The 24,169-nt window shown below is 34.1% G+C and overlaps 3 protein-coding genes across 7 annotated transcripts; 1 reads left to right on the top strand and 2 right to left on the bottom strand.

Annotated features, from left to right (window-relative positions):
* Positions 1-1,653: 1,653 nt before the first annotated feature.
* Positions 1,654-3,027, bottom strand: LOC110732903. Its single transcript, XM_021912891.1, has 2 exons — positions 2,992-3,027; positions 1,654-2,357 (listed from the first exon to the last, which is right to left on the bottom strand). The coding sequence occupies exon 2, from the start codon at positions 2,353-2,355 to the stop codon at positions 1,975-1,977; it is 381 nt and encodes a 126-aa protein (XP_021768583.1). The 5' UTR covers positions 2,356-2,357; positions 2,992-3,027; the 3' UTR covers positions 1,654-1,974.
* A 2,692-nt stretch (positions 3,028-5,719) lies between these two features.
* On the top strand, positions 5,720-9,235 carry LOC110733035 (protein trichome birefringence-like 6). The gene is made up of 5 exons (XM_021913051.1): positions 5,720-6,686; positions 6,986-7,178; positions 7,325-7,515; positions 7,898-8,056; positions 8,157-9,235. The coding sequence occupies exons 1-5, from the start codon at positions 5,956-5,958 to the stop codon at positions 8,476-8,478; spliced, it is 1,596 nt and encodes a 531-aa protein (XP_021768743.1). The 5' UTR covers positions 5,720-5,955; the 3' UTR covers positions 8,479-9,235.
* A 151-nt stretch (positions 9,236-9,386) lies between these two features.
* LOC110733034 (histone-lysine N-methyltransferase EZA1) lies at positions 9,387-22,506 on the bottom strand. Of its 5 annotated transcripts, none has more exons than XM_021913048.1 (18): positions 22,187-22,506; positions 18,988-19,243; positions 16,536-16,637; positions 16,051-16,322; positions 15,744-15,905; positions 15,065-15,149; positions 14,761-14,895; positions 14,591-14,638; positions 14,432-14,500; positions 12,914-13,596; positions 12,271-12,394; positions 11,752-11,975; positions 11,490-11,621; positions 10,692-10,779; positions 10,550-10,597; positions 10,341-10,469; positions 10,094-10,171; positions 9,387-10,012 (listed from the first exon to the last, which is right to left on the bottom strand). In XM_021913048.1, exons 2-18 carry the CDS (start codon positions 19,024-19,026, stop codon positions 9,821-9,823), a joined length of 2,610 nt encoding a protein of 869 aa, XP_021768740.1. In that variant the 5' UTR covers positions 19,027-19,243; positions 22,187-22,506; the 3' UTR covers positions 9,387-9,820. The 5 variants fall into 5 exon arrangements, with proteins under 5 accessions (XP_021768740.1, XP_021768738.1, XP_021768741.1 ...); XM_021913046.1 differs by having other exon boundaries at positions 22,202-22,506; XM_021913049.1 differs by having other exon boundaries at positions 18,988-19,154; positions 22,202-22,506.
* Positions 22,507-24,169: the final 1,663 nt, after the last annotated feature.

Genomic DNA, 24,169 nt, shown 5'->3' with positions numbered 1-24,169 from the left:
AGATTTTGGGGCTCGATGCCGAAAACTTTTGGAGTGGTAGTGGATGCATTTTAAGGTTATATAATGTTGTTTGGAACCATATATGACCACTCGTTGGTCACATAAAGACATGTGGTGGCTTTGAGTTAATTAAGGTTTTTGTGTTCATAAACTGTTAAATTGATGATTTTAAGACAAATTGAATAGTTCCAACCATCTATAATGTCCCCCTGAGGTGTCATGGGTCAATGGGAAGCATCCCTACCACATTTCTTTTCAGGTCCAAAAAAGTCGAAAAATGTTCAAAAACTAAAGACTATAATCCACGCTTTCGGCCAATTTCGGAAGATTTGAGACCTGGTATCGAAAATTCAAGAGATCATAAAAAATGCATTTTGAAGTCCTTTAAAGTTGTTTGGAATCATGTAAAACCATTAAAGGGTCACATAAAGGTCCATGATGACCTTGAGTTGGTTTAAGTTAATTGTGTATGTGCATAATGATCAATAAATAGAACTTAATCCAACGTACACGTCTACCACTCATAAGCAGGGGTGGGACTTTTCAAACCGAACCGTGAAACCGCCCGTTACCGAACCGAACCATCACGGACCGATCCGTTTATAAACCGATAAATGTAAACCGAAAACCGAACTGAACCGTTCAATATCAAACCGAAACCGAATTGAACCGCTCAATGTCAACCCGTTACGGACCGTAAACCGATAACAAACCAAACTGCGCAAATCCGAACCGAAACGAAACCGAACCGAATGGTTTATAAACCCGTTAATGACCCGAACCGTTTATAAACCGAAACCGTTTAAACCGAAAAAAAAACCGTTTAAACCGAACCATTTGTAACCCGCTAACCGTTTAAACCGACCCGTTTATGAACCGAAACCGTTTAAACCGCACGTATAAACCGAACCGTTATAATCCGCTAACCGTCTAAACAGAACTGCCATAACCCGTTAAACCGTTAAAATCGAACTGTTTTCGAATCGCAACCTGTTTAAACTTATCCAATTACAAACTGCTTAATTCAAATTGAATTATTTACAACCTAAATGGCTAAATAGTAAATACAATTAAATAATTAATGTTAATAAATGTAGATCTAATCAAACGGCTTAGGTTTATACAAAGGTTTATATCACCTAGATCTAGGCCAACGACATTATTAATATCGTTTTAGATTACTTATTTATTTTAATTACAAGATATATCATTTATATCTTTTCATTCCAGTAATAAAGTCCACCCAAATTATCTTCATTGTTCCTTGATATTCATGATCATCCAATAAGATAACATAAGATTGGAGATAAATAACATTAAAATTAGAGTAATATCAACAAGCAATTAAAAAAAGTCACCATTTTCATTGATTAAAATTCACAATACATATACCAATACATAATGAAACTACTATCACTACTACCCAGATTAGATTTCAGATTTACCAACTGAAACATCATCAAGTTTAGGGTTGCAAAAAATGATACATGATAAGATGAAGGGAGGAGTGAGAATGTGAGTGATTTGGGAGCAGAATCTTGAAGCAGAATCTTGAAGCAGCAGCCCAGCACCCAAGAGCAGAGGAAATAGCAGCAACAAGCAGGAACCAGCACACGCAATAACAGATCAGCAACTTATCCGAAGCAAGGAATAATATAAGCAGAAGGGACTCAGCAGGAACTTATTTTTGTTTTTCAAAATTGCTCTCAGATTTACGTTTCTCGTACCATCACTGAGCAATGGCTGTTTTAACTTAAAACTTGAAAAATGCTGCCAGCAAGTACATATACATTGAAGTCTCAACATAAATGACAAGGGCAGCGATGATTCAAGAAAAATTAAAACAGCAAGCATAAGAAACAGCAGCAACAAAACTTATCATAAATTCATAACACAAAAGGCAGCAACACAGCACCTCAAGCTGGCAGGAGGCAGGAACCAGCTCATGCAGGCAACAATATAGGCAATAACAACTCAGCAGAGACAACAACCAAAAGGCAAAAGCACTACCAGCAGGCAGCAGCTCATAACAAGTTCAAGCAACTTCAAAATTATAGCTTTTGTTTTTTTAAAATTTCTCTCAGATTTACAAGTTGAAGTACCCGCTTTACCAGGTGCTTTATATTCTTTGCCACACAAATTACAACGAGCATAATCAACATTTTCATTACCTATCGTCTTTACAAAAAAAGTGTAATGCTTCCATATACCTGCGGTTCTTTGACGTTTATTAACAGAAGGATTGATAGTGCCGGTATTACTAGCATCATCAACCGAGACAGAGGCAGCTTGAGAGCTAACAGTATCAAAATTTGATTGCCTCTCATAGTCAAATTCATCATACTCGCGAGACATGACTGAAACAAAAAAAAAACAACATTTATAACTTATAAGTACCAAATTAAGTGACAGATTCTACTAATAGTGAGCAATTAAGCATGCATTGTCTCATGTGACTGACACTGAAGTCACGACAGTGAATCCTATTCACTCAATACCAAAATTCAACTAAATAGATAGTTCATATTTCAGAATTTTATTTGCACTAGTCAATGTTTCAAAATTCAGAATTATACAACAAACGTGATTACAACATATATCCTAACAGAATATAGAAAGTTATATACGATACAGTCACATATGTGTACATTTTAAGTACTAACTTTAAGCCAATCATATACAATGCTTGTATTCCAACAATATGGGTTAAAAATATAAAGCTAAAATCCCAATAAATAAACAATGCATGTATTCCAACAATAATAATCACATAATCTGAACAACCCATCATCATTACTTTTAAATCGAGCATAATAAACAACAAAACAGCACAAATCTACCATTTTCCCGTAAAAAACAAAAATACAATCAACAACAGATTTTACTCATTTTAGGCATATTTCGACTATATTCAAGCAAGAACAACAACAATAATCAAATACAAAAACAGAAAAACTGTATTAAAAAAAAAAAAAAGGAAAAAGTAATTACCTTTGACAGCTTGAAGGAGATTTGAAGATGGAGAACTACCTGAACTGGAGATCAAAAGAAAAAATCAAGAATGTAGATTATCAGAACTTGAAATAAATTAAAAAACCGAAACGAAAACGAAAAAAATCGAATAAATTAACAAAAAAATTACCTTAGGGTTTGACGGCTTGAAGGAGAGGAAGATTTGAAATCAGAAATCAGAAATCAGAACTTAGATCCAAAACAAAAATGAAACGAAAACAAAAACCCTAAATAAACAAACCGAAACAAAAACGAAAAAAATCAAAACGAAAACAACAAAAATTAACAAAAAAACGAGAATGTAAAGCGAGAAATCAGAAATGTAGATCCAAAACACAAATGAAACGAAAACAAAAACCCTAAATAAACAAACCGGAACAAAAACGAAAAAAATCAAAACGAAAACAACAAAAATTAACAAAAAAACGAGAATGTAAAGCTAGAAATCAGAAATGTAGATCCAAAACACAAATGAAACGAAATTGAGCTTGAGATTCTTGATAATTTCAGAACGAAAGAGTGAGAAACTGAGAAGTTAGAGAGAGAAACTATGACAGATTGTGAGATTGAGAGAGAAACGGCTGAATGAGTGAATGAGAATGGCTGAGAGAGTGAGAGTGGGTTTTTTTTTTCTAGGTTTAGGTTTTACTTCAGTTGATCTAACCGTCCATATTCAATCTCAACATCTAAGTTAGATCTAACCGTTCATTTTTTTTTTTTTTGTAGATTCTAGAATATTCATCTAGATCTAACGGTCTAGATTTTCTTTGTGCTTTTCTAGGTCTTTTTGACCGTTTTTTTTAATTATTTATTATTATTATTATTGTTAGTATAATTATTTGTTAATATTATTATTACTACTAGTTTACTACTACTATTATTATAATATTATTATAATAATAATTATTATTATTACTATTATTATTATTATTATTATTATTATTATTAGTTTATTACTTATAAGTTATAAATTGTAAGAAACGCAAATGTTTCAAAATTGAAATTGATTCAATACGACATAGTTAATGACTTAATGAGTTAATGGCTTAATGCTCATCAATATGACAATATCTGACATCTGTGAGTCTGTGATTGTATATCAGTATATATAATAAACTATAAAACTAATAATAACTTAATAAGTAATAATACTAATAACTAATAAAGTAATGAAAATCTAACCATTGTTTTTCATGGGCATTCAATCTAACCGTTGTATATTTGACTATTCGTACATTAGTATTGCATAATGCTTTCATCACCACTTTAATTAGTGATTTCGTGATTTCGTCCATTTAACTTATTAAGTTGTTTGAGTTAGTAATCTAAATAAAGTAACAAACTAAATAACGAATCCATTTAATCTCGTGTAAGTTATAATTTATAAGAAATGCAATGTTTGGAAATGGAAATTGATTCAATACGATATTGTTAATGTATATGTAATTATATTATTATGTATATGATGTATATCATATCGTACGAATGTACGGTTGGTATCATTATCATACTATCATAAGTATCATTGTCTCATTGAATTATTGGTATGTACTATAATCGATAAACATATTTAGTTATTTACATATCTGATCATTAAAACTTAAAAGTTTAAAACACTTGTTGATCAATCTAATTGAATACTTGTACATTCTTAATTATCGATTTATCGTATTATAAGTATCAACTCATTAAATCATGGTCATGATTTCGTGATTTCGTCCATTTAACTTTTTAAGTTGTTTGAGTTAGTAATCTAAATAAAGTAACAAACTAAATAACGAATCCATTTAATCTCGTGTAAGTTATAATTTATAAGAAATGCAATGTTTGGAAATGGAAATTGATTCAATACGATATTGTTAATGTATATGTAATTATAGATTAATTATTATGTATATCATATCGTACGAATGTATGGTTGGTATCATTATCATACTATCATAAGTATCATTGCCTCATTGAATTATTGGTATGTACTACAAATCTACAATCGATAAACATATTTACATATCTGATTATTAAAACTTAAAAGTTTAAAACACTTGTTGATCAATCTAATTGAATATTTGTACATTCTAATTATCGATTTATCGTATTATAAGTATCAACTCATTAAATCATGGTCATGACGCGATCTTTAAAACAATCATGAATTCAATTCATGACCCAAACCGCTTATAAACCGAACCGACATGATCCAAACCGTTCATAAACCGAACCAATTGAACTGTGTAAACCCTCTACTAAACCGGCCCATTTAAAACTGAGCCGACATGATTCGCACCGTTTATAAACCGAACCGATATTGATCCGGGTAAATCCGCCCCTAAACCGACCCATTTCAAACCAAACCGGCTTGATCCAAACCGTTTGTAAACCGAACTGACATTGACCCGGGTAAACCCGCCCCTTAAACCGACCCGTATCAAACCGAACCGACATAATCCGAATCGTTTATAAACCGACCCGCTTATGACCCAAACCGAATTTAAACCGCAAAGAAATAAACCGAAACCAAACCGAGCCGTGACTAACCCAAACCGAACCAAACCGACCCGCCAGCTAAACTAAACCGTTTCAATCCGAACCGCTCCAAACCGAAACCGACTCAAACCGAGGTCAAACCGAACTGCCAGACCGAAGTCCCACCCCTACTCATAAGTCATGAGTATGATATAATGTTCATTAGATTATGATTTATGAATATTGTTTTATAATTAATTAAACAACTCTCAACTTCTTATCTTTATGAATTTTGGCCATGTCTCACACGTTCTTTTACTCTACAACTCTCTCAACTCCACCACCTCCCTCAAAATTCGATTTTTTTTAGCATAAACTTTACCAAATAAATAAACATAAATTAAATCTGTATGAAAATAACTACCCAATTCAATTTTCAGATGCATTTCTTTGTTTTTCAAGCTTATTTCAGTAGCAAAGATGGAGAAGCAGAGAAATTGCTGCTCATTTTGGAAATCCACTAAATTTATGGTTATTTCTCTAACTCTTTCTCTCTGTTTAGTGTTCTTTTCATTCTTTTCTTTCTGGTTTATGCGAGCTTCTCCATTGATTCACCAAGAAGCCTATGTTCTAAGCTTAAGCTTTAATTCCTTAAATCTTCAATCTTTGACAGTTCCTAGTACAAATCCATCTGATTTTAATCTTAATGATACTACTAATTTGAAGAAAACCCAGTTTCAAAAACCTCAAATTTCATCTGGGTTTGTTGTTAATAGTTCCATTGAAGTGACTAGTAGTAGAAATTTCACTGTTTTGGGTAAAAATTTCTCAGTTTCTAGAGTGAAAGTTATGAATTTGGGGGATACCCATTTGAGTGAACTTCAAAATTCATCTGAGTTTGTGAGATCTTCTAGTTTTAAGGATGAAGTTGATGAAATTACTACTGATGATGTGGTAAAAGCTGAAGTTAGTTGGGTTGAAATTGAAATGAATTTGACTAAAGTTGGTAAAATTGATGAGGATATTGAAGAGAAAAAGGGTAAAAATTGTGATGTTTCCAAAGGGAGGTGGGTGTTTGATGATAGCTACCCATTGTACACAAATTTCTCATGTCCATTTATAGATGAAGGGTTTAATTGCCAAGGAAATGGGAGGTGGGACAAAGATTACATGAAGTGGAGATGGCAACCTCAAGATTGTGACATTCCAAGGTATTGTAAATTTGTAATTGATAATCCCTTTTGCAATCATTTGTAAATGAAGCTAAGTTGTTACTCGGACTTGCATAGTTGTTTTCGAAATGAGTATGTGTACAAGTGTTAGACTCGACTATTTTATGAAGCATTTTCGTGTTTTATGACATTTTGATCCAAGGAATTATAGTTGTTTTTTTTTTGTAGGTAAACAGAATATTTGATTTTGTATGGTAGGTATATGTGCTAATTGCTAAGCTAGGATGTGGATTGTTTTGACATGTTTGGAAATAATTACTCTTTGATTCAAATGTTAGGTTCAATGCAACAAATATGCTGGAATTGATTAGAGGAAAGAGGCTAGTCTTTGCTGGTGATTCAATTAATAGAAATCAATGGGAATCATTGCTTTGTTTATTGATGGGAGCTGTAAAAGATCCTACTAGGGTGTATGAGGCACGAGGTCGAAGGATCACTAAGAATAGAGGGGCCTATAGTTTCAAATTTGTGGTAAGTACTCAGCTCCCTCCGTACTTTCGTGTTTCCATAAATTGATTTTAGTTCAAAATCATCCTCCCTGTTTAAATTTGTATTCTTAGATTTTACAGGATGTCTGAGCTGATAGTGATCACTACTCTGGTGATTTTGCAATGTAGGATTATCAGTGCACAGTTGAATTTTATGTGACGCATTTCTTAGTGCGAGAAGGCAAGGTGAGGATGGGTAGGAAGCGTAAGGAAACGTTGCGAATTGATAGCATAAATAGAGATTCAGCAAAATGGAGAGGAGCTGATATCTTGATCTTTAATACTGGAAATTGGTGGACTCATTTCAAGACAAAAGCAGGGTGAGTTAATTTTTATGAAATGTTGAAATGGACTGTTTAATACTTGTTGAGTTCAGATTGGAAAGCATCAGCGCTATTAGGAATTATGAATCATATTTGTTCTGTAAAGGCTTATAAAAAATTGTCATATCTCCTAAAATAGCAACAATTATGATTGGGAAGGGAATGAAAACATCAAAAGGATTTTTTTATTTTTTTTTTCCTTTTCCGAATCATAAGGGATTGTGACAATGTGATTACTGATTCCAAATGGAATAATAATTTGAGTCTTTCGTTATAGATTGTCTCAATTCTCTCAAAGTTATTATGTATCTTATGTACGAATTTAGGCCTTTCTATTATGTCTTTCTGAATTTGTACTAAACAATGCAATTGCATGTAGGATTAACTATTACCAGGAAGGTAAGCAAGTTTATCCTCACCTTGATGCAATAGCAGCTTACAAAAAAGCTCTTCTGACGTGGGCTACATGGATCGATAGATATATAAATCCTCACAGAACCCAGGTTTTCTTTCGAAGTACAGCACCAGCTCATTTCAGGTTGGTTCTCTACACTAACATATAACTTACATAAGATTATGCGCATCAAAGGTTGCAGTGAACCTTTTCACTCTAAAAACCTGTCTGGTTTGCTGAACAGAGGGGGGCAATGGAATACTGGTGGACATTGTAGAGAAGCAAAGAGACCACTAAATGAAATGTATATAGACAATCTTGATAAAGATCATATTGCTCGGGAGGTCATCAATACGATGAAAACTCCTGTTACATTTGTGAATGTAACAGGATTATCGTCATATAGGATAGATGGTCATCCTTCCAAGTATGGGAAAACCCCAGGAAAGAAGGGATCGTCAGAAGATTGCAGTCATTGGTGTCTTCCCGGGGTTCCAGATGCTTGGAACGAGCTGATTTATCATCAGTTACTTATAAAACAACAGAAGAAGCTATATGCTCGGTGATGAGCCTTAGAACAGTATTATTATAGGCGTTCACTTATTCTTTGATTAACTTTTTACATTTGATCTATTCTCTGCTGTTAGATACTTAAATTCAGATTTTTTTTGTAATCAATTGTAATGAAGAGGGAAACAATGTATGTCTATTGACTAGTATAATACTGTAACAACATGATATTGTATGGCTAAGGGATTCAAGATAGATAGCAAGTAAGAAATCGAGTATCAATTTACAATGGATTGTAATAAGATTTGATGAAGCTAACATGTATCTGATTATCTTACCTAAACATAGACCCTACGCAAATTTACTATCACCTGATGTTATTTGGAGCTTTACATGGTTTTTCAAACGGAGTGAAAATTAATAATATGAAGATTATTCATTCCAAAATTGACCTAAATGAACCATACTCGAACCATGGACTATTCACTCGAATGTGACTCGAATAAAATTAGACCAAATGGAACGTGATCCGAAAGACCACTTTGGCACCCCTAGTCTAAGGTTAGGCTTTAAAGAACAAAGGTGGTAGTGTGATGGCTGCATATAAACGATTCTACAGGATCATAGAAAAATGATTAGATCTACCCTAATTTGATATGAACTAAGATAATAATCACATTTGCTAAATTTATGATAATTAAAAATGCCTCATACATAATACATCTAAAAGCTCTTGGAAACTCTCTTTTGTCTCTATTTTTTCTTCCTACTTTGACCTTTTCTACCTCTTAGAAATTTCAATTAAAAAAAAAATTAAAAAAAAAGAGACGAAGAGAGTATGATTCAACATGAAATTTTTTCTTGGACCTCTTACTTGAGAAGAAAACATGAATTTACTATCTACTGATAGGGCATAAATATTGATCAACCAACAGGTATTGTACAAGTAAAAAAGAACACACACTCAAAAGTAATAGTTCAACTCTATATTAATTTCTTTTTTCATCTCAAACTTTTGCTGCATAACTCAGCATTAATTATTTGGGTAATGAGTCATCAACAGAATTTCCTCAAAAAAAAAAAAAATTTTAAAAAAATTCAGAATTACATAAGCTATAAAATTTCAATTTTTGCCTTGTCTAAAATAGTAAAATTATTATCTTCCTATTAAGATTATTATTATTATTATTATTATTATTATTATTATTATTATTATTATTATTATTATTATTATTATTATTATTATTATTATTATTATTATTATTACTTTTATTATCTTCCTACTCCATATGATTATCAAACATACTGGCTGATTGACAAACAGCCACACAAGTCCACTCGAGCACCAATGGAAAACCCATGATTATGTAAACACATACACTGACGACGACATACAGCTCAGCGAGACTGATGTTTCCTTGCACGACTCTGAGAAGATATCTGTTCATCCTTCTTAGATTCCTTGGATCTTCGGAACCACGAAGGTGCTTGATCAGGACCATAACGATAGTCATAAAAGATTTCCTGCATGGCTTCAATCCGTTCTCCGGCAAAAATACCAACCCGATGATCTCCTCCCACCAGTAATATCTGGTCAAAGCAGCATATTAGTTGAGCTGATAAACTCCCTATATTGGAGGGCAAAGAGAGTGCAAAACAAAAATTAGGTACCTTGCAATAGCAGTTGGGGGTTGCTGAGTGATTTGCAAACTTCAATTTGTCTCCTCGACGGCAGGCATCAAGAACATACTGTGATCAAAAGAAGTCATTTTAAGATACAACTATAAGTAAGCTCATTGCTCCAGATACACTCGAACAATGTTAACTTTAAGCATTCTACCCCTATTAGCAAAAAAATAAACATCTAACGAAATAGCTATTTAGCATATGATTAAAAAAAACACACACACACACTTACGTGATCATTCAAGTCAAATAGATATGATGAATCTACTCGATCATATATTTTTCCACGTTTATCAGCTTCTTGATGCGATATCAATTCGCCTGTATATTCTCCAAGGTAATCATTTTTATTCACAGTATTCTGCAATATCATGACAAACTTTGTTAGAAGAGCTTGAAAATAGCAATAATTATAGTTACTCAGTACCATATGTCTCTAACCTTGATAAAAGCTCCCCATCCAACAACATCTGACCGTCCCAACAATATCTGAGCAAACATTATATCAAATTATGAATCATTATTTAGGAGGAAAACACTGTCAATGAAAAAAATTGCTACTGAAGCAGTCAAAGTAATCTACCCTCTGCTGTTGCCTCAAAAGGAGCCTCATATTTCCACATTGTCCATCTCCTCTCTTTGGTGGTTCGCCTAGTTCACCCCCACCGCAACTAAAAAATGCAGGAAAAGCAATTTTAGCAAGTATCGTATAAAATATTTTTCTTTTATTTTAGGCGGACTAAGAGTTTTATTAAATATATTGAATCATCTATTTGGGCATATGTATACTTTATGATGGCAGAGGGAGTAATTAATAGTCACTTTTCAATGCATACTTTCGCTGATCTTTGCTACTTGAATTCTTCCATTACAGAGAAAGGAATTTTTCTGTATCCACCTAAAGTGCCATACTAATAAAGAAGTTTAACCAAAAAAAAAAACAGAGCAAACAGAGTCTTAACCAACCAGCTAATAAAAGCCACACATAGACTCTAAAATCATCAAAGTATGACATGTAAGTTCCAACCAAGCTCTAAAATGGTGCATGCCTACCACCTAAGAGATCCAAAAGGTTTTCTCTCACATTGCAGATAATTTCAACTCGACCATCTTTATTCCATGGTTACCAGATTAAAAATACCTAATAATGTGATGAGGAAATACCGAAATATGCAACTTCCATATTATGACAGTACAATTGTTAATGATTATTCTTCTAAATTAGGAACCAGAGCTTTGACATTTGCTACGTCCAGAGATACACTTAGGTTTATGATTCAGTAGAGCACAAGTAGCACAGCTTTAAGAAGGTATTAATCACATAGTGACAGGCTATTTTCGCAGATAAAAAGATGAACTGAAAGTTGTAGTAAATAATTACCTAACCCAGCAATTACGACAAACATCTGGATCACATTCACGATTAGCTGCAAAACATGGGCACTGCCGGCTTCTACACTGACTCTTTGCACAGTGGCATCCTCGAAATCTATTTTTGCAGCCTTTTGGACACCTGTTATGGATTATTTAGCTATTATTATGATTATTTCTTTCCAATTAATATTTCTAATATGATTTTTGGACTGGAGAATTTGTTCACTGCATTTTTATTCAGACAAAACTCAAAAGGTATGTGTCTTTACCCACAGTACTTTTCGCAACAGTTTCCGCTTGATATACAGGAGCAGTCCTTCCCACACACGGACTCGCATGAACATGGTGTGTACAGCTTGTATGCCTTGTTTGCATCAGTATCTTTTTTCAAGCTGGATGGATGACCATTGGACTTTGTAGAAAATTTTAGTCTTCTTGCCCTTCCTCTTTTACGAACTATTCTTGATCTGGGTCTCACTACTATCTCCTTTCTCTGGATAAAAATACTCATTAGTCTGTAAAAGTGGTACTTGGTAAAAAATTGAAAGCCAGTACCCCAAAAGCTACATATATTCACACATACTGACCACGAGTTCTAGACATATCCTTTGCACAATGCTAGAAAATACACAAGTGGGAAGCAAAGAGATTGAAAAACAATTTGCTGCTAGGAGTGCTAATATCAAGTAACCAACATGCTCCAAAGGAAAATGAGAAAGCATAAAATAGAAGGGACAGGGGGCATCAAGTCATCAAATGCATATTATATTATCTGAATCAGCCCTTACATTGTCTTCTGACGAGTTTACTTTATCCATTTTCTGAGTCAACAAAGCCCTATTATTCTGCAGGTAACTGGACACCTCGCTACAAGTCTTTAAACCAGGTAGAAAGTTTCTGGCTATCAGGCAACTGAAAAAGTTATAAAAACATCTTTAGATTGAGGAAGTATAATAACATACAATTTCTTAGTAGGGTGTGAAAATAACCTAATGTCTTAGTCTACCTTAAAAAAACTTGCTCTCTTTCATACTAGAACAGCTTAGAATTTAATATGATGGTAGATCATTTGACAAGCCTATTTCAGCCATTGTCAAAACTTTTAATGATCTAACAACAAACAAAACATGCATAGACTACCACTACCAGACATTTCTACCGTAAAACATAATTGAATTGCAAGACATGACTAAAGTTAAAAATATGGAATAACTAAATTGAACAAACAAATAACAAAGCCTGACTTCTTTTAAAAAAATAAAAATAAAAGAGAAGCATTCATCTAGATTGAAGCCTGAAATCTCTATATTGAATATTGTAAAATCCACAACTTTTTGATGAAAAAAGAGTATCATCTATATTCTAGAATGGCCAACAATAGTAATTTAAAAAGAAAACTAATGTGAGATAACCAAATAATTGATCACTGACCTGCTTTTGCCAAACATTTTCAACCCTTCCAGCAATAGAGATTTCTCCAAAGGCTTCCAGTCACAACTACTTGACAATTTTGTCCTTCTCCTTCCCAAAGAAACTGGTTGCTTCAGTTCCACCCTCCTACTTATGTCACGAACTTCTTCTCCAATAATATCATGGGTATGACAACTTGAATTGTCATCAGAACTTAAATCATATAAAACGCCAGTAGCATGCCCCTCCATAGGATGTTTGCCTGTCTGTTGATGATCCAGATATTGAGATGACTCAACACTCAATTTCTTGCTTTTGCCAGATGAAATTGCACTTGCCGATACAGATTTACTATTGACAGTTGTTGATTCAACAGCTTGAATTTTTGTCAGCTTCTTATTAATGGAACTTTCGAAGCTACCAGATCTCTCTAACTCTCTACCATTGTCATCAGTGATCTTGCGCTTTGCCACGTTTGCATGAACTGTAGGCACAACTTTTAAACCAGATAGGACTCCTGCAGTAGAACCTTCCCCAGTATCAGACTTCACAGTACAGCCAGTACCAAAATCTGCACTACTTATATTCACTTCACAATTGAAAACACTAGAGCCTCTACTTTCCTCTTCTAAAATAGCATGATCCATATGCTGTAATAAACGAGAATCTGAGCTTTCCACCAATTCTTCAGCAGTTTGTATAGCCTGGCAGTTTCAAAAAATAATAACTACATTATTCAAGCTTTGCACAATCAAAGAAAAAGGAAAAATGCACCCCAGACAGATTAATAATGTGCAGTTGTCCGTTCAGTTAGTTAAAACATAATACAGCTTTCCTAGAAAAAAATCAGGTCCAAAGCGAATAAATTTGAGTTCACATAATAATGATTCTATGTAGCATGATTTTAACATATCATAAGTCAAAAGCTGCGGCTTGCCGGCTAGCAAATGGCAGGTTAGATTCATCAGTCATTGTGAAAAACATATGGATGATAGAAAGCCACACTTTACTTCGAGAGAAACTCAGCTATATCACCACGACCCAACATAACCATTTCACTTGCATAAACATTTTCATGATTGTGCAAGAATTGGCAAGCATCACAATGATCACTTGCTCTACTTCTGACAACTACATCATATTATTGACAGTTATTGACTTGATTTTCATAATAAGTACAAACTTTAACTGCAACCTTTGAGTTTCAATTCTTGCAAGCCACTATCACTTCAAGTCTTCAACCACGAGTAGAATAAACAATTTGTTATGCAACAATGTTGTAAAACTAGTACTGCTAATCGTTAATCAACAACCTTTCATAACCAACCACCACTTTATAAAAACCTCTAGTAAGACAAACATCTATGGATCTCATCATTCATTCAAAAACTGAACATTCCATAATATTTTTACACCACCAAAAGTACCAATTTTAAAGGGTAAAAAGCGATCCAATGACTCATTGCTTTCTATATACTTTGTATGTTAGAGGATGTTAGAAACTTGAAAATACAGGTCAGAATCAAGCATGAGATATACCAGGAGGTAGCACTGGTCACTGCAAGGTTTCCTGCCCTCAGGTTCAGGCAAAGATGATAGTTTTTCTCTCTGAAAAACCAAATGTTTACAAAGATCAATGGCTGAATAACTGCAGGGATATAAATATGAAAGTGAGGAAAAATAGAAAGAAGATCTCACAGGGTTAACAGTAGGTTGAGAGCAGCCATGCGAACGACAGTCAAAAGCCTGTTAGAGAAAATGCCATAACAAGTGAAGGATGATAAAACAATTATAGGATGCAATAAGCTAAATAGAAAAATGGTCCTAATATATTATAAGGGTTTATAATACTAAAGATTGAAATATACCAAACATCGGCGGCAAAAAAGATAGTCAAAAGAATCTAAACAAGCACTTAAACTCTTCTCAAGAAACATGTTTCTTCCAGAAGAATCTTGTTCTTCTGACGCCTCAAGCTTCAGCTTTAGTTCATTGTACCTCTCCTGAAAATTTCAAAACAGAAGAACCCTACCAATCAGCAAGGGGGATTCATGAAAAAATGCGAGGTTGGGAATTTCCATTTAAAATTGGGTGTCAGGCAAAAGTACAACAGGAAACATCCACATCACAACACTAACATCACAGTTAGATCCAAGATAATAATGAGGATACCTGAATTTCCACAGGGGTGCCTCCGACGAAATGGCTAACCACTTCAGCAACATCATCATCTAATCCATGCTCCTGAAAAGCCATCCTTAAGAACGGAAATAGGGAAAGTTCCTTAATATAAAAGTACGAAGTAATATTAACCACTCATACAAAAAAAGAACCAATAATACTCCGTAATTTCTCATTAGTACTTCCATTTAGTCACAGAAAGCTCTACATCTCTCAACACCTGTAAAATCAAAAGGACAATGTGCACTCACAGACACCACAAGTACCAAACACAAGTGCATTAATAGAGGAAATTAAGTGTCACTTTAAGTCCTTAAAAAGATGCACACCAAGTGTACTATTGATCAAAAAGGGCCCTTCAGTCAAAAAAAATATGTGAAATTAGTAAGAAATTTTAGTAAGTGAGATTTTAAATGTCTTCTTGTTGTCTCTAATGAGTCTGTGGCATTCCAATTTTGAGAGACTTAAAACAATTTAAATAAATAGCCAATAGAAAAACCAGATACTGAAGCTAGTGAGACAGTGGATCACCACAAACAACATTTGATTTTTAGCGAATGAGTTCAAGATATATAAGCAAAGGAAACATGTCTGCACATTGAACATGCAATTAAATGTAGAAAACCTTAAAGTAACATTTTAACAGCTCAGATACCTTGAATATGCTTACCATAGAATTCGATCTTCACCATCAGAAAAATCACGCTTCTCTACCTCAGCTTCTTGAACATCTTCCTCACTGTCACTGCATACCAGTGCCTCTTTTCCAGATTGATCATAGTAGATACGTCTCCTACCAACGATTGACTGGTCTTCCACCATTCTCTGATTTCTATGTTACATGAGAAATAATAATTGGCATGAAATTATGGAGATGCTTAATCTTAATCGGGAGAGCATAAACCTTAAAGGCCATTTACTTATTCCTTTTAGACAAATCAACATCCATTATTTACATAAAAATATGATGTTCATACCTATCCAAAAAAACCCATGTTGTATATGTCGGTATCCTTTGAATTCTAGGTAGCTTGATGCTTTTGGTAGATATGACTTCATGAACATTAACAAAGCCTTTGTCTGCTGAATCAAGTAGATACCCATTCATCATGCTGAGAGATGTTTCATTTCCTAAACGAGGAATTTCACATGGTTCATTTCTCACTGCAGAAGGTATCCCTTCAAATGTTGCTGCCATGCCTCCATGTATATGACTCTGTAGTTTCTTCAGACACTTATCAAGTTTTTCCTTCAGAAAGATACAATTACCATTAGTGCAAATAAGCCCTCAAAGTTTCATTGTCTAATTGTCTATTCCCCAAAACCCTGATATCCATGAGTATTATGATTAAATCATGCCTCATCAAAGAGGAAGCAACTGTATTAGTCTCTATCGAAGGACGCTTGAAAACAAGGTTTAAAGATATATACAAAATACATAAAGGACCAACTGACAGCTAACCTTAATTTTCACTTCTCGATCTGCTTCAATTTCTTCTTTCAGTCGGTAGATCTTTTTAATCAAGTTACCATAGCCCCTCTCCATCAGATCTTTCAAAGATGCCTGGACATTGATAGACTTAGTGAAATATTCCATACCATGTACAAATTATTATTATTTTTCAATTAACGGACATGACCCAAGTGACCGTGACAACATTCACCCAAGATAAAAGCAAACACAATTAAGTTATCAGCACCTGTTAAGTCCAAATACTTTATTGTCTCCATCTCATCTCAAAGACGAGATAATTAACATCAAAGACATTGGGACAAGTTGCTATTGAATTGAACTCAAAATCAAACACATTATAGTTTATAGTTTCCCAAAACCCTTTAATTGCAATTTTATATTTTTATCTGCGTAGTTGTCACTTGTCAGAACCACCTATGGATCTGCTCATATGAGACGGGGATTATGTTGAATATATTAAAAAATAAATCTTATTTGGGCTTGTGTCACTTTGAATCAAGCTAAATATGGGACAATTTAGTATCATACTGAGTTCAGGTTGGGTCAATAAGATGTAAAATAGGGTCAGAAACTGGGTTGGTGTTGATTATATGCATTTTACAGTATAAGAGAGCTAAAATCTAGAGATCATGACTCATGTTTGAATAGAGACTACAGGGGGTCCAAGTTGATGGGAAAAGCCAGCTAAAATTCATGAGAACGTGACAAGCTGACATCCATATATCTCAACAACATGACTATAATTGATAGCTCACTCACCTCACCAGGCAGTCAATCTCAGGAATGTCACGTGTTAAGTGCCTCTAGGATATCTATAAAACTCTCCAATGCCTTACTAAGTACCAATATATACAGCCTTCACTGAATCACACGTTACTCGGCTATATATTGACTTAGGCTATAGGGCAAAGAATCCCTCTAAGACTAGTTTCTCTCTATTCTAAAGATCTTACATCATAGAGCCCAACTTCAAGCAGAACTATTTGCCACTCTTAATTTTAGACCAAAATAGAGACCATACTTACATAAGACCTTAAAAAACCTTTTATGTAAAAAAAAACTAAGTCCACTTATATTCAGAGATAAAAATAAATAAATTATTGCAAATTTTATAAAAAGATTGATTCAGCCAGACTAGTTTCTGACATTTTGTAAGCTAAAGTATGCCAATACTGACAAAACCAAACAATTTACATCATATAAGCTCCAGATAGGCAAGCAGTGACTTGAATAATCTTTTCCAATCACCATACAGAATTCCAGTTTTTTTATTTTTTTTTTTTATTTTTTTTTTTTTAACCAAGTAATTTTATTCTACATGTTAGACTGTCAGTGATACTAGAGAATGAAGGAAACAAAAATGAAATACAAACATTTGAGCTGGCTAGTAACTGAATAGGCTACATGCATCAGGATTTAGCAAAACCCCTTGTATCTTGCTTAAGATCAGTTAGGGATTAAATAAGGTTTAAAAGGACCACTATGCCTAATTTGAGACATAAATTTTAGGATCCTAACTCCTAAGACATAGACCAAATGCTACAAACCCCAATAAATTTTGATGGCGATGTGCTAAATCTCTATATCTTGTCTTCTTATGCAATCTTAAGAGAAGAATGAACAAAACAAAAGTTTATATTTGCAATATGACTACTTTAGAAAGCACCCAAAAATTAAAACTATAAGGGAAAATTGGTCAGTATTCATGCTCAATATGACCATAGGAAACCTTCATATATAATAAGAGTTTGATTAAGGAACATTGAATATGGGCCAAAATTCACATCTATGTATTCTGTAATGGTGAAATATACGCCTAGTAGGTCTTTCCTAGAAATAAACTTTATACAATTCATTAAAGGAGGGGAAACCTCTTTCTTATAACATCAATACATCCTTTGAGAGATAACATTCAATGTAATGTACATCCACTTTATCACTATAGACCTCCTTTGTCCTCTCTTTTATATGCAGAGTCAGTGTCAGTGTATTGCTTACACTAGTTCGTCATACAAAGAATAGAACGTTATTCCTATGCTAGGCATGCATATTAAACAGCAAGGCAGATTAAATTCCACATAAACTCCAGTTATATTCAGTTGTTCAATTTCTGTATTTGATATTACATTAAAAGCTTATATTTAACTAATAAGGATGTATAGTAGGCAAAAGTATGGTCAATAACTTAGTAACTTCCTAATTCAACAGGAGACCGATGCATTAAATAAGGCATTGCTACAGTTCTCTATTGACTTTTATACTTTTCTAAATTCAGGATGAATTCATGACATCACCCAAAGTCCTCAATAACCACCGAGAACAAGAAAACACAGTGACATATAGCTAAAGCAAACTATTAACACCATATTCTCCCACTTCATCCTAAACGTTCAAAATTTCATAAGGAAGCAAACAGGGCAAGGAGGGAAGAGATGCTGACCTTTGGCTTGGACAATGAATCATGAGTTCCAGACACCATCACTGCCTCTTACAATTAAAGGCCAGATATGAGGGCTTTACGGAAAAATGCACATACAGAAATGTCTTTATTGGTTTAGCGATATGGCACAGATTCAGAAGACAGCCAAAATTGTAATAAGAGACCAGCTGCAGCACAGAAAGATGTGGTGGACTATTGTTAAAAACCCAATGCTACTGTACGGCAGGCCCACAGTCCCTCAATTTACATAAACATCCTACAAGAAGAAGAAGAAATAAGCTCTTAATGGCATCTAGCATTCTCTACAAGCCCTTGCTAGTTGCTATGTAACAAATTTTGAACTCCCAACCAATAATCAACAGTTGAACAACATTTCAATATGCAAATGTAGCAATATACAATAAAATTAAATATTTCATGAAACTTACTTGACTGGAAAACTAGTTCAAATATAGAACATCATTCAAAGGACCAGTGTTGCTATGTGGTACAAAATGTTGGGCTTCTAAAAAGGAGCACATTAAAAAGATGGAGGTTACGGAAATGTGCATGTTAAGGTGGATGTGTGGGTACATTCTCAGAGATAGAATCAGAAATGAGGTTATTCGCAAAAGTAGGTGTGGCAGGCATTACAGACAAAATAAGGGAGAATCGCCTGCGTTAGTTTGGGCATGTAAGACGGAGACCCGAGGGTGCACCAGTTCGAAGAGTGGAAGAGTGGGACCATAGAGGGGTTAGACGAGGAAGAGGGAGAACAAAAATGACTTGGTTGGAAGGAGTTAGGAAGGATATGAATTACATGGATTTGCATGAGGATGAAGCATTGGATCGTAAGGAATGGAGGAGGAGGATTTTGGTCGATGACTACACGGAATAAACATGTTTGGTTCATGTAGCCGACCCCACTTATGGGATTAAGGCTTTGATTGGTTGATTGAAGAAAAATCCAAGTGTTAATTAAGAAAGATATCGATTCCCCTTAACATAATTAATAGTATCATCAAATTTCATGGTAGCTCAGTCAAGTTCAAGTTCAAGTCCAATATCAAGCTAAAATCAGGTTAATAATACTTGTTCAACGCTCTAAACCAGTCAGAAATGACCTGAACTCGTGAATCCAAACCATTTCGAAAAGGAACCGAACCACTAAAAACCTGTTATTTTAAAATCGTAAACGACCTAATCCGATTTTTTAAAACCTGAAACTGAACTCATCCGAATATTTGAGAACCGTTAATGAATCGTACTTGTTATCAAGCCGAACCGATACAACCTGAAATCGAGAACAACCCGAATCGAGTACTTCTGAACCCTATAGCAACCCGACCCATTGTAAACCGGACCCATTTAAACACGAAAACCCGTAACTAGTTAGGATCGAACCGTTATAACCTGTAATCAGTTATGACTGAACCATTTACAACCCGTAACCGGTTATGACAAAACCGTTTATAACCCGTAAGTCCGTAATCCGTTATGAGAGAAAATTGAGAGAGAGAAAACGTTTTGCCTAAAGCAGTACGGGTGAGTGTGAGGAATGAGATATGAGGATTTTAGGGTTTGAATTTAGCTTGGGCCAATTTTGATTAGGTTTTAGTGATTTGGGGGAGATGAATGAGAGGCATTGGATTAAAGATAGGATTAATCAACGGTTGTGAGATTATTTTGTTGAGGGGTTTGGATTGTGATCCGAGTTTTTATTGAGCGACCAATGAAATTATAACTTAATAGTTAATAATTACAAGTTATATTTTTAATTTATAAACTACTTGTAATAAAGAAATTATAATTAAGTAATTACTAGCCTAGTATTAGTAACTTGCTAGTTACAAGAAAATATAAATATAAGTATACAACTGATAGATAAAGTAATAAGTATTACTATAAGTCTATATTGTGTTTATGACCCGACCAATTACAAGTTTACAACTCGACTCGTTCTAATTTTTTACTTGATCAATATAACTTATTTAAGTCTTTATTACTTGTGACATGAACTAATTTTACTCGATTTGTTTTCGATCCATCTCGTTTTAATATCGACCGAGTTCTATTCGAATTAATTGAATTAATTATGATCTGAACTGATTACAACCGAACCCTATTAGGATCCGATCTATTTTAACCCAAAACCCGTTTTAAACTAGCAAAACCTATTTTCAAACCGACCGAGTTCAACTCGAACCAATTATGACCTGAAACCCCGACCCGGTTAGGACTCAATATGTTTTGACCCAAAACCCACCTTAAACTAACAAAACCTGTTTTTAAGCCGGTTGAGTTCAACCCGAACCGATTATGACCCAAACCAATTACAACCCGACTCGATTAGAATCCGACCCGAAAAGAAAAAAAAAATACCAAACCGAACCAACCTAAAATTATTTAGAACCGACCCAAACTGACCCGATAATGATTCCAACCCGTTATAAATCGACCCGTTACAAACCGAAACCAATAAACCAAACCGTAAACCCGATTGACACCCCTACTCCAAACACTCAACTTCAATTCCCCTTTTACTTTAAACTTTATTATTTTAGCACTTAGAGTGAATTTCTCAAAATTACTTGGTCCAACCTTAAAATAACTCGACTAAAACCAATTTGGGACACATAGATCAGAATATCAGATAGGTCCTTGATCAAAAACATTGAAAAAATGCCAGAAATAGGTTCCTGAGGCTGGACTCCATCAGAATTCTTCTGTCAATGGCATGAAACCAAAATTCTAGAACTGTCATTCTCGAATTATGAGATTAAGGGTTCAATTAAAGTCGGGTCGGTTCGTGACAAGTCTAACATGTCTCCGGAAAGAATAAAAAAAAACTTTGTATATATCACAACTTTTAATGGACACCCCAAACTAGAGAGGGAAACAATTTCAAGAAACATTTGATCACCCTTTCTTAAGCTCAATCAAATTATCAAATAAACAACAACTCCCACCCCACAAAAACTAGAACAACATAAAAATCAGCAATATTCAATGAAATTTCATAAAAACAATTCCATCAATACTTCATATAAATATGATCAAATCAATCAAAAATGATCAAAACATTCAAAAACCAAATAAATAAAAACTGATTATCATAAATTGTTTCAAAACATAAAAAAAGTTGGGTCATTTCAACAAAAATATCAATAATAACAGATACAAATTGGGGAAAAAAAATTCGAGAAAGGAGATAACATACAAGAAAGATACTAACTTTGAGAAAATTCCAAACCTTTTTGGTTTGTTGGTCCTCCAAGCCTCAATTCAAGGTCACCAAAACAGAGAGAGAAAATGAGAGAGAGATAAAGAGAGAGAGAGAGACAAAGTTGGTTGAAGGAATTTGGGAAAAAAAAAAATGGAGGGGTTTTGATGATGAAGGTGGTGGAAGTGGAGAGGGGAACTGTAGAAGAAGAATGTGCTACTTTGAAAAGTGAGATTTTTTGTAACTTTGGCCCCTTTTTTAAAGGAGTGAATTCCTTGGTTGGGTCAAGTTGTGTATTTTGGTTGTGCACTTGTGCTTGTGAATGAAATAAAAATTAGGGAGGCCTTGTTATTTATAGGCATTGTGGCTTCCAATTCCGTAATTCTAATACGGATTTGGAAGCTAGAAACTGACCTAACATCTTTTTTAACTTAAACTTTGGTAGTATCGAATTGGGTCAATGTCATCTTGAACTGTTAGTCAAAATGGATATGCTGGATCAAGCTGGCACAGGCTGTACTTAGTGAAGGCATTATCCATGGATATTGCTGCCAGCTAAGTCATTGCTGGACACCTTTTTGCTTGGTAACAGTAAAAGGAATTTAGGTCAATTGGCTAAAGGGTAGGGGTACTATTGTCATTTATTAGTTAAATTATTGGTCAATAAATTGATTCACGTCATAAAAGCATGATATCTCAAAATACCTTAAAAATCTCCCAGCATTAAAGGATAGAGGATATCAAAATTTAATAGCTTTGGTCGTTGGTCAAAATGAATAATTGAATATACTTGGTCAAGCTGGCGCAAGGATTGTACAGCCACGTCATAAGACATTAAGTGAAGACATTATCTATGGATGTTACACCCACCTATGTATCTCTGGACACCTTCTTACTAAGGTAAAAATAATTTGGGTCAATTAGATGACTGTGGTGGCGTTAGTCAATTATTGGTCAACAAATAAGTTCATGTCATAAAACTTAGATATTTCATGATATCGTAAGTAATCTTTCATTATTTAAATAATGGAGGATATCGAATTAGTATTGCCATCGCTTAAAGGATTGAGGTTATCGAATTAGTAGTGATTTAATAGAATTGATCAAAATGAATATACTAGGTTAATCTAGCACAAGGCTTGTATAAGCCACGTCATAATAAGACACTATGGATGTCGCTACAACCTAGGTAATTGCTGGACACACCCTTGCTTGGTAATACTCGTAATAGTAAAAAAGAATTTAGGTCAATTGGGTAAGGGAATTGAAAGTATGGTCATTCATTAATCCATTATCGGTCAGCAAATTAGGTCACATTATAAAAGCGTCATATCTCATGATTTTCTTAGAAGTTTATCTCCCGTCATTTAAAGAATGAGGATATCAAATTCATATAAGACTAATTTAGTAGAGTTGGTAAAAATGAATAAAATAGGTCAAGCTAGCCCTAAACTGGCACACGCCACGTCTTAATATACTAAGTGGAGGCATTATCAATGGACGTTGCTGCCGCCTAAGTTGTATGTGAAACTATGTAAAATTTGGGTATGTTATCATATTAGTCTTAAGATGAACGATTGGTACCTAAGAATAACTCTAATAGTAAGCTAATTGTCAAATTAGTTTGTTATGCCACATAAGTTTTTTTTTTTTGTTTTTTTTTTAGGGCATGCCACATAAGATTTTTAAGTTACCTTTTTTATAGCTATTTTGTGCCCCAATAGTTAATTACTAGCTTGAGATTTAAATGAACCTAGAGTTCTAGCTTTTAAAATTACCTTTTAGCAATTAGGTTCATATAATTATGAATGGTTTGGTTACCTGGTTAGCATTTCATCAACTACAAAGTTTATAAGTTTACTAGCTACAAACTTTATAAGTTTACTTCTCTCTGACTTTCCCAATGCCACTTAAAAGTCTCATACGACTCAAAATTTATAAAGTGTGTACATTTTTCATTCTATTTTAATCAAAAGTTGC

Source organism: Chenopodium quinoa, unplaced genomic scaffold (genome assembly GCF_001683475.1).
Source record: "Chenopodium quinoa cultivar QQ74 unplaced genomic scaffold, ASM168347v1, whole genome shotgun sequence".
Classification (NCBI taxonomy): domain Eukaryota; kingdom Viridiplantae; phylum Streptophyta; class Magnoliopsida; order Caryophyllales; family Amaranthaceae; genus Chenopodium; species Chenopodium quinoa.
This window is presented reverse-complemented; position numbering and strand designations above follow the sequence as displayed.